At 40.1% G+C, this 11,992-nt stretch overlaps 1 protein-coding gene across 1 annotated transcript; it reads right to left on the reverse strand.

Annotated features, from left to right (window-relative positions):
• Window positions 1-1,829: 1,829 nt before the first annotated feature.
• On the reverse strand, window positions 1,830-10,789 carry LOC108676560 (uncharacterized PE-PGRS family protein PE_PGRS46). The gene is made up of 8 exons (XM_018164647.2): window positions 10,210-10,789; window positions 8,388-8,575; window positions 7,715-7,786; window positions 7,015-7,109; window positions 6,142-6,225; window positions 4,946-5,065; window positions 4,095-4,152; window positions 1,830-3,403 (listed from the first exon to the last, which is right to left on the reverse strand). The coding sequence occupies exons 1-8, from the start codon at window positions 10,317-10,319 to the stop codon at window positions 2,322-2,324; spliced, it is 1,809 nt and encodes a 602-aa protein (XP_018020136.1). The 5' UTR covers window positions 10,320-10,789; the 3' UTR covers window positions 1,830-2,321.
• Window positions 10,790-11,992: the final 1,203 nt, after the last annotated feature.

Here is an 11,992-nt window from a genome sequence, read left to right on the forward strand (position 1 = left end):
GGATCAGATAAAAATATTCGCAGGATTATGATTTGGTTGAGGACGTAATTTTGTTTTTGATTCAGTAAGGATTGGGTTCTGAAATTATTTGTATTAAGCTAATCATTTTCCCCGAGTGAGCTGCTGATATATTAAAATTAGTTTTTATTGTTCTAATTTACTCATCGTTTTGTATGATCGAATTCGTATCGCGGTGATCTTCTCCATGGATAGATTGGCACGCTCACCCGATGGTCACGGAGTCAACCAAGACTCTACAATAATTTATTGACTTAAAATGAACCAATGTAAAAATTAGATGTTCAGTATCCCAGAATTCCTTATAGACAATTTTTAGAGAGTAAATTGTAGTCCATAACGCCAGAACTGTCGATTGCTGTTAACTACGTAAGGTAATGAAGTTTGGTTGCTCTAATCTATGTTGAACGTTTTTCTAACTCTGAGCAAACATTGAACTTGACTCAATGTCCAGCTTAACTTCTGTCTATTCCATTGATATAAAATGTTCATGCAGTTGATGATTTAGAGTAGACCAAGACGATGCACGACAAAAAATTTGTTCTCCCAATTTGAGTTCGGCTGAAGACTATGCAAGATTATTTAAATGAACTGTACCGTTTCTTCTTGTGTTTACACCCAGTTCAGGGAAGTCTGGCTCTTCATTAAGGTTGTCTGTAATTGATCCGAACCTCTTAAATGCAACCAAACAATGTTCTCTGCTCTAAAATTCCTTCGTCCACAGTAACGTAAACAATCGATGATATTCCTCTCTGAATTTTTGGTCAAGAAATTCGCTAATACACAAATAGTTGAATTACAGAGGATATAATATCAAAAATGTTAAAAGCTCGCATCTGTACCCATCAGCCAATCACTGACGGCTTAAGTAACTAAACTCATCAATCACGGAAGAGAAATCGGCCGCTACGTGTACATAAGAGTGTCGAATGCTTTTAATAACGAGTTACCGTTAGTAGACAAATGGTTGAATTACTGATCCTTTTTCGGAAACTTCCCGAACGGGACACGGCTTAATTTGTTTTTTTTTTCCATTTCCATAGGAAATTTGTTATTTCTCTGGGAAATTTGCTATTTCTTCAGTAAATTTGTTTTTTCCCTTGGAAACTCCCCATTTTCCTAGTAATTTGCTATTTCCTAGGAAATTTGCTATTTCCTAGGTAATTTGCTATTTCCCCAGGAAATTGGCTATTTTCCTAGGAAATTTGCTATTTCCTTGGTAATTTGCCGTTTCACCAAGAAATTGGCTATTTCCCTAGGAAATTTGCTATTTCTCTAGTTAATTCTCCATTTCCCTATCTAGGTGCTGCTCGCGTGTCGTGAGGTGCGGCTGAGCGAGACGTTCGACCTGGACGAGGCGCTGCAGAACATCGCGCCCTCCGTCACCGCCGCGCGGCTCAAGCGATACGCTGACTTCCGAGACTTGTACCAAGGCTCTACTGATAACTGACTTATGACCGGTCAATAATGACTTCCGAGACTTGTACCAAGGCTCTACTGAGAAATGACTTATGACTGGTCAATAAATCGTCACCCGTTGACATAGCTTCTCTCAAGTTGTTTTATCCACCTTCTCATCTTACATCTTCAACAATGAGATAGAAATCAGTGAAAATACTTATACGCAAAGATTACTTCTAATCGGTTTACATTTTCAACGAAAAAATCGGTCACGGATTTCATCAATTTCACCTCGCCTCCAAGTAATAAAAATTCATCGAATGTACTTTTTTGCTAATGCAAAATGGTAACTGAATAAATTTCTGAAGGAGGCATCGCAAGCTGCAACAAAGGGATATTAGAGATAATGATTTCGTGCTACTTTTTATTGAAATTGTCATTAACCACGAAAGGTGCGCTATACCACAGTGATTAATCATCGTGCGAAATTCACTAACAATGAAGGAGCTCGAGTACCAATACGAATCCGCAAGCTCAACCATTCATATCTTATGAATACTTGAATTCTATGAGAATTAAAAAAAAAGTTTCCTATTGTCATAACCCACAACTCATTCACTTAAACGATACTATTTTCAAGGTTGAACTATGATGTCAGTAATGCCAAATAAAATCATTCGCAAGCTCCTTCAAATATAACATGAACGTTACACCTGGGAAAATCGATTATGAAAAACTGAAAACAAAATGTTACATCATGGAGAAAAATAACCATGGTTGTGGAAAATACTTAAAACCCACTAGCACTACTGAGAGCACGCAACAAAAATGCATGGAGTAGTTAGTACATACAATTATGTGTATTAAAAGTTTCCGACACTCGAAGGGGTGAGAGATAAATATTAGGTGTAAGAATAATTGGCCATGCCAGTACGATTGCCAGCATAATCTCCCCCAGTGTTACTCCAGCTGCCACTGTAAGTACTGGCATTCCGGTCACTGCCAGCAGAATACTCGTAGTTGCCAGCTGACGCCGTCTGCTGCTGGTCTCCGTTGTAGTCGTCAGCTGCTCGGTAGTCAGAGTAGCTAGAGGACGCAGCCCCGGCAGCCTGCGACCCACTGAAGTTCGAGTATGAAGACTCTTGCTTGTAGTCGGTGCCGGTCGCAGCGTAGGAGGCAGAGGAATAGTTTCCGTCACGATCATCCATAGAAGAGGACTTGGCCGGCAGTTTCTCTTTTTCGGCGCTGAAGCCCCGCGTGCGGAAGTTCCGAGAGGCCCCGCCATCGGCCCAGGCGCTATTGCGCCCCGTCGGTTTTATCTTGCCGACGAAGGTGTCACTCTTGGCACCTAACATGCTACGGCCCATTCCGCCTCCTGAGCCGCCCATACCACCCATGTTCCCTCCCATTCCGCCCATGTTGCCTCCCATACCACCCATGTTGTTGCCCATTCCTCCCATGTTCCCTCCCATTCCGCCCATGTTACCTCCCATTCCGCCCATGTTGCCTCCCATTCCGCCCATGTTACCACCCATTCCGCCCATACCACCCATGTTGCCACCCATTCCTCCCATGTTACCACCCATTCCGCCCATGTTGCCACCCATTCCTCCCATGTTACCACCCATTCCGCCCATACCACCCATGTTGCCGCCCATTCCTCCCATGTTCCCTCCCATTCCGCCCATGTTGCCTCCCATTCCGCCCATGTTGCCTCCCATTCCTCCCATGTTCCCTCCCATTCCGCCCATGTTTCCTCCCATTCCGCCCATGTTGCCTCCCATTCCTCCCATGTTGCCACCCATTCCTCCCATATTACCGCCCATGTTGCCACACATGTTTCCACCCATGCCTCCCATGTTGCCATCCATGCAGCCCATGTTGTTCGCGTTTCCTCCGCCTTGCCCCCAGTTCATGTTGCCCCCTTGACCCCAATTCATGTTGTCCATGTTGCCGGAGCCCATGTCGTCATTGAATCCATCATCTGCAACACACATACAATATTACACAAAGGACTCGCGGGAGTTAAAGGGTTGTTAAAGCATCGTTCTGGGGTAGGAGCCCTGAAGCTCGCATACGGTAGGCTAATACTAGTATTTTAACACGTCTTCTCTGGGCGAACATTTCAATCAACGTGGCATTACCGCCTTTGATGCATGTGGTGAGGTGTCTATAACGGTCGTATCGATGCTAATTTATACTACAACTAAATGCACTTGTACTTGGCAATTCAAGTAAGAAAAACTCCAAGTTTTTTTTTCTAACACGGAGCCAAAGAAGATGGCCTCTGCAGCAGTGACGGATGGGCGAAGAGAATTTTTGCTCAAATACAAATCTGGCACAGAAGTGAATTTTATTTTCCTCGCTGTTGCTGGATTAGTTCAGTGTTACGGGATTAGTTTTATCATAATGAGTTAATATCAAGTAGGCACTGGCAGAGAGCTTGTCTAGCAAGTCTCGCTTGGTGGCCCTTTAAGTACAACGCAGACTAAGCAAAATAATAAGACTCAAATAAGTTGTGGCATATTTAACATAACATGTGAATACCATTCACTGAACCTTCTAATCCAATATATACAATATGCAAATGTACATCAATGTAAAACGATGCACAATTGAGAATTGCATTCCAAATTGATCAAAATGACGGATTAATAATAAAGAAAAAAGCCCACCTTCTGGGGAGGAGTTAAGGAAGAGCTCAATGTAGCGATGCTTCATGTGTTCTTTGTGCTGCACAAGACAAGGTAAGAATTAGATGTAAATTAATCTTCTTCAGAGGCGTGCATTTCGTGATACCTAGTGGGAAGCCCTGGAAATTTTTCACAGTTACATGAAATTTATATCACTTATCACTAAACTGTTCACTAGACAACATGGCAAGTTGTTAAAACTGCATTAAATAAGTCAATCATGGTTTCTTATAAGTTATATGGCGGTAAGTGAGAGTCGCACGCAACTCGCTGAGTCAACATGTACTTTAGTGTCTAACTAAGACTAAAGGTCATACCAATTTCCGACATACTTCCATAACCTCAAACATTTCATGTGCATCGTCTTTATCTGAATTTCTCTTAATGTCAAGCTATGGGGTTATAATTAGTCTCAAATGTCGATACTTCTTCCCTGTGTTAACTGGAGGAAACTCTCGTAGCCTGGCTTTAAGAGAATAACATTGACGCTACACAACGGGTTGAACAATCACAAAAACACGATGCTTATCTTATCTACAGCCAGAGAAGTGCTAAATGATCACCTTAACTAGGGATAAGGAGAGAATGCTCACCTTAGCCAGAGATAAGAACAGAATGCTCACCTTAGCCAGAGATAAGGACAGAATGCTCACCTTAGCCAGAGATAAGGACAGAATGTTCGCCTTAGCCAGAGATAAGGGCAGAATGCTTACCTTAGCCAGAGATAAGGACAGAATGCTTACCTTAGCCAGAGATAAGGACAGAATGTTCGCCTTAGCCAGAGATAAGGACAGAATGCTCACCTTAGCCAGGGATAAGGACAGAATGCTTACCTTGCCCATGGCCTTAAGAGCGTCGCTGTGGGTGGCAAACTCGACGTCAGCTTCGCCAGACGCGCGCCCATTGTTGTCTTGTACGAAGGTTATGTTCACCGTCTCCAGAGGCTTGAAGAACTGCAGAAAATACCTCATGATAAAGAAATATCTTGCACCTTGTTGTCCGAGATCAGGACTCTGCATAATCATGTCTCAAGACTTGAAATTTGGAGAATACTAAAAGCATTGTCATGGGTTTTCACACTTGATGGTATCGATAACAGAGTTAATATTCATCATTTCCAATGGCCCAGACAAGGACTGTGAGTTTGATCAAAGTTGCTAAATCAGCAACTCTTCCACAGCATAAGAATCAATAGCCAAAAGTTAGGTAACTTCTTTTTATCTCACTTTATTTCAGCTGCAAATCAAGTGAGTCGTGCCAAAGGCAATAGTGACCTCACATTAACTAATCCGTGCAAGAACTTCTAACGGAAAATAGCTCTGGCTGAAGCTCGTACTGAAAATAAGCAGTACGAGAAACAGCGACTCCACACAAACGAGAAGTTTGAGTCCTTCTTTGGTGGGTAGAGATTTAAAACAAGAATTGAACTTATATTTATGGACATATGCTGATATTTCATCATTTCAGAGAGTGGCTTCATACAGATTGTACTCGTATGTATGGTGCAGTGAAGAGATTATCACGCCAATCATGCAGTGAATCACGCCAATCATGGAAGCTATTGGCGTGATTCAATTACAGTTAAATAAACTTAATTTGTGCTTTATAAACTTATTTTTTAAGGCACTATTTGTAATACCTAAAAATTATCAACTTTATGACTATCCACGTACAAGGTTAATTAAATTAAAACTAACATATAGGATAACTTGCGAGCAGATTTCATTGCAATCACTTTTTTAACAAAAAAGTTAAGCTTTCTTCCAGGCAAATGAGCTGACAAAACGGCACGGGATAACCAAGCTTATATTTACAATCTGTTTGAATGATATCGCCATTGTCAAGGCACTTAACTAAAACTAGATGAATATAAAAATTAGAGCAATTCCAGACTGCAGTGACCGCGTATTTTGTATTTGTTGTTTGTAAAGCCCTTGTCGTATGTTAAACACTTTAACTGCAATTATATCAAGACAGCAGTGAAGCGAATGATTTAATTAAAGGGCAAGACCATAACGGCAGGACTCACATCCATGACGTCGTAGTCGGTGGCTTTGAAGGGCAGGCCCCGCATGTGGACGCTGTGTGTCGGGAACCGCGGCTTGTTGCTTCCCTGTAAATCACCAGAGTTTATGGCAGCTGAAGGAAATAAAGCCTGAACTGGACACTGCATGAGTTAGACATCCAATCAACGCAGGCAAAAATAACTTACCACCAAGCTGGACACTGCATGAGTTAGACATCCAATCAACGCAGGCAAAAATAACTTACCACCAAGCTGGACACTACATGAGTTAGACATCCAATCAACGCAGGCAAAAATAACTTACCACCGAGCTGGACACTGCATGGCATATCCTGCCAGTCACTGCTCCTCAAAAATGTAATACAACCTAAACTGGACACTGTATTTGAATATTCCAATCACGTTCTTAATGCTCCAGAGGGCTAGCTTCATTTGATTGTTGGCAGGACTTGACAATCGTCATGGATAGAAATAGAGGCTCCTACATTTCTAATATCACTCACTGGAAGGTTTCACAAATGTTGCCCTACATGAATTATTCTCTCATCTGAGAGAATAATTCATAATAATACCTGTGGCTGAGAATCGCTCACCAATACTACTGACTGTGACTGCCGTGATGACACAGCACTTCATCTGAAATTGAACAAGCTTCCGTGATCATATATAATCAGCATTCAAGCTATGAGACGCTTGTTCACAACCGACAGCTTTTTTGCTAGTAGTATAGTAACTAAGGGGCCATTTCCAAACACTTCAAATTCCAACACGAAAACTGACACTTAAATACGAGGTTCTAGAATTGGGTAAACATGATTGATTATGCGTTCACTCAAGTGAATGATGAATAAAAAAATGCCGTTGAAAAGAACTGACCCTCATGCCGCCTCCATCATTGCCACCTCGACCGCCTAGTCCACCGCCAAACCCGCCACCACCGCCGCCCATATTGTTGAAATTGTTGTTGAATCCTGAACAAAAATTCAAGATTTACCATATGCATCTAAACATACAGGCAGACATTTACCACAGTAAAAGCTCAGGTTACTACACACATGAAATGGGGATTAAGTTCTGATTTAACAAGTGTTTCTTCAAATTCAATCTCTACATCAATTCTCTTTGCACAGCCTTTATAAGCAGGTCCCTCTCGATTTGAACAAATTTTCATACAAATTCTACCTAACAGCACAAAATGAATGCAAATGCAACACGTAAAATGGAATAAAAAAATGAAGATTTCGCGAGCAGAGGAGCTGGCAAGTTTCCACCACCTCACAGAGTAATATCCTGAAGAAAATCATGTATAATGCCTTATCTTTTATGAGCACCAAAAACATCTCTTTGCAGATACAAGACAAGAATATTTTCTGCAATCATGGAAGCCATTGGCATGCAACATTCAAGACTCAATTTGAATTGAGTCACAAAATTGCTGCATTGTTTCAGTTCATTTTTAGTTGTTTCAAAACTCTGCTTCCGGACATTCCATGTACAGTTCAAGATCATTCACACAGTTCATTGTTCAACAATTTTTACCTGGTTTCACTTGCCCATTTCACAGAAGTCAACTCACCTCTGTTGAATCTGTTGGCGCCTCCCAGCCGGTCGCGGGCGTCGTAGGGCATCATACGGTTGTTGAAACTTCCTGCACACACAACATGTGAAATCAACAACTTGTGCCAATATAAAAATTAAATTTTAATTTTAGAACCAATCTTTTTCTCAGTTATCCAATGACGATGAAAGTTTTCTAACTATGAAAAAAAATTCAGGTCAAGATTAGTAATATTCAGCACAAATAAGTATCCTGGATACGCGCCCCAACAGCCCCTATATACAATATCCCGACACGATAAGTATCCTGGATACGCGCCCCAACAGCCTCTATATACAATATCCCGACACGATAAGTATCCTGCAATCTGAATACGCCCAGACAGGTTCTATATATTGCAGCACCAGGCTTCAAGCTCACAGACAATAACAAATATCTTAAATGTCCTATAGGAGATATTGGTAAGTATTGATGCCAGAATTAAATAAATTGATATAAAAAGAGTTTGAGTATAAATACATGGCTGAATGTATGCATAAAACAGGGCTGTATTGAAGTATTAGAACAATATAACTGTAAACATTGATATAAAGATGGGAGTAACAATTTTAAAAATATTACAGTAAGCATAAATACAATATGAATCCAAGTATTAAGGAAAATTAGAGCACATAATGAAGGAAATGCAAACCTCCTCCCATGGGTCCAATCCCACAGCCATCATTGAAGTTCATATTGAAGTTGGGGCCATCATCATTGAAGTTACCAGGGCCCCTGGGGCCAATGAAAGGCCCACTGCCACCCCGCATGCCCCCACCACGGGGCTCATTCATAGCAATGCGGATCTGCTCGGTGGTGCTGGGGAAGATCTCGATGTACCTAGTGAAGGAACACATGGTTACAATATTGTTTAAAGATGGTAGGTCTTGCTGCCAGGGGCCGTAGTATATAAACTTTACTAAGTACAATCATTAATCATTTCACATCTGTAATTGCTGGGTTGAGCTTGAAAAGCTGTCAGTGAGTGGCTGACAGTGTTAAAAATTCGTGACAATTTAAATAGTATGGCCCCATGCCTCCAGACATGAAAATCATTGGCATTTAAAAACATATAATCTATCAATAGAGAAAATATAAACTAAATGTTTCCTTCTGTGGCGTCACAGTGTTTATAATGCTTCAAAATTCTTGTTAGTTCCATGGTATGTTGAGCAGTGATGGTAAGTATCCAAAATCCTGTTCATGGAGAGATTAAATCTCATTTGAATGTGAGGCAAGTAATTTCTAAATTACCAGACCCAGTAAACTGCCATTAATTTGCTACGTGAAAAGCTACACGAGAGTCATGGTGTTTTACATCACAAGCAAATGAGGCTATCAATACAGGGTAAGATATTGGTAGTCATGATGGGAGGTGTGATTTTATGGAACTGATTTCATCAAATTCATCAAAAATACCATGGACTTGTGTGGATTGATCCACACCAGTCATTCAATACTTTCTTAATAAACCTGTGTCTTGTGTAACCAGTAATAAAATCCTGCAGTTCAGGCCAGTTTTTCAAGAAAAAACTCACCAAGAATTTAGCTTAGCAATATTGGATGAAATTTTAAGAACACTCAGCAACTTGAATAATGAAGCTTAATCTAGTTAATGACTCACCTCAATCTCAAGTCCTAATATTTGGCTGCTCAGTCCTGGGGCATTCATGGTCTTATTAAGTTTGATCTTTGAAGTCTAAATATACAAATTAATTGAGTACTATCATAAAATGTCTGTATCAGGTAATTAAATGCAAAATACCAATGTTTTAAAAAAATACATGTCCTTTGAGTAGTGAATATATATAAAACTTGAAGTTTAATACTGAATTTTAAAATGTACTCTTAAATATAAGGCTTTATCAAACAACTTTCATTTGGCAGGATTTAAGCAAGGTTGTGCGCAGTCACTGAGCAGCCAAACACAAGCGGCTTGAAGAGCAGCCACCCACCACTAACCCACCACCTCTCGGCTGCCACTTGCCCCACCACAGCCCACCAGCTGGTCCATTAGAAGCCCACCAGCTGGTCCATTAGAAGCCCACCAGCTGGTCCATTAGAAGCCCACCAGCTGGTCCATTAGAAGCCCACCAGCTGATCCACCAGCAGCCCACAAGCCCGCAGTAGCGCCCAATCCTCCCAGATGCGAGCCAGCCCACCCGAGTGATGGCCCACTGCTGCCCACTTTCCTCTGCCCCACCTGTTCCCACACCACCTCCCCCACCAATCTTTTCCAGTCCATGTTCTTTTTTCATACAAAAATAGCCAGCCTTTTTCTCTTTAAATAACTGATAAGAAATTTACTTCAATTTGTTGTTTATTATTTTTAAATTAAGATTGAAAGAAATTTTGAAGTAAGAGTGATCAGCCCTCAAAGAAGAATTTAATCAAGAATTAACAAAAGACATGTGACCATTCATTATATTATCTTGGTTGAAGTGGCCATTAGTTACTTTAAACTGAACTCCCACCTGTGACCAATTTTTTCTTTATGACGCTCAAGGGCCTTCTCAGCATTTTTTTTGCTCACAAACTGGACAAAAGCCTCTCCCGTTGACCGGCCTTGGAAGTCCGAGACCATGGCAATGCCGTTGGGAATTATTTTAAGCCCTAGATTGTGAACCCCAGAAGTGCGTGTAACAGCCCACACCCAACCCAACCACCCAAAAGAAAAGAGAACAGACAAAACACACAATCAAAAGGGTGAATAATTCTTAACAAGTCAATAATTCAATAAACATGATACAAAACTTGCAAGCTCCTTTCAATAACACTATAAAATTTGAATTTATTGTACTGGAAAATAATTTGACCATGAGTGTAAAACTAAAATTCAAATCTTATAATATAGCTTTACTTATCAACTTAAGAGATGTCAGAAACTGGCTGAGAAATAAGCATCACTATGAGGTTACAATTATAAGGATGGTATGATAACAATTGTGACTCAATGTGGCACTACAAGGCAAATAGAATGAACATTGCAGGAAGATAATTTAAGCATTAAAATTTGATGATGATATTTATAACTTTATCAGCTAAGTTAATGATCTTTTANGTCATCCTCAGTTGAAGACCAAGGCAAGCCTCGCATGCGTACAACATAATCATTCTCTTCACTCATTTCCAACTATATTGGCAGCTAGCAGATCTACAACTGAAATTTCAAGTATTATAATTAGGATATTGAAATTAACATAACGCAGAGTAAATGTTTTAAAGTTTTCACCATAGGAACTAGGTCCCTAGGAACATTTTTAATTTAACAGGCTATTTAAAACAGTATAATTATATATTTTACTTCACCTTAAAATCTCATACTTCTGATCATTAGTGTTTGATGCTAATTTGTTAAAATTACCCAAGTTTAGAGGCAATTAAAATAAGAAATTTGAGTTTAGAGGCAATCAAAATAAGAAAATAAGAATGTCCAAATGAAAGATATTGGCTTTATATATCTTTGCTTTAGAAACAATACTTGTCAGAAGATAGACTTGTAAATGACAGGAAACTGTCATTGCCAAAAAATACTCGCTTTTAATATTCACGTGTTACGTTTTTCATGTGCTATCTGCTAAACCATTATTATAGTTCACAAAATGTAAGAGATTGCACACGTCAAGTAATTGTGCATTACGCATGACAGGTGAACCTATAAGCTACTGAACAAGATGTAGTTAGCCAAGATCAGCAATTGCTGGAGTCATGTTAGACAGTTGTTAGCATACCGTGACCCTGAGCAGTCAGCCCGGTGCTACGAAGGCAGACTAGCCAGTAGCTGATGTCTGACTTAGTTTGTCAGTCTAGTTTAAGTAGTTTTGCTAACTAGTTGAGTCGTGCTGACTAAAACCATTGATCCATGCTGTTGTTTTGCCATGCGGATTAATGCTTCCTGAACTACGTGCATTAATGCTGTGCAATAGTCAATAGAATCAAAGGTCTTGTATAATAGTGATTTTAGTAGGAATTTTCACTGTTCCCGTTACCACGTTTACTGAGTGATTTCAAATAAACTATTTTATTGTGTTTGTGTAAAAGATTTTATACACAAACACAATATTTTGAACCATTTGTGTACCTTGAACATGTCTATTGCTAGTCATGAAAGTGTCAGTAGTGCTTCTAGTGGTGTTCATGCAAGAGATATGCAATATGTAATTGAAGAACTAACTGTTGCGCTCGGAAACTTGAATCACCACGTCATTCCTCCACCTCAGCCCTTCGACCCAGCAGTGAAGACGATGACAATTGACG

The sequence above is a fragment of the Hyalella azteca genome, unplaced genomic scaffold (genome assembly GCF_000764305.2).
Source record: "Hyalella azteca isolate HAZT.00-mixed unplaced genomic scaffold, Hazt_2.0.2 contig16965, whole genome shotgun sequence".
NCBI classification, from domain to species: domain Eukaryota; kingdom Metazoa; phylum Arthropoda; class Malacostraca; order Amphipoda; family Hyalellidae; genus Hyalella; species Hyalella azteca.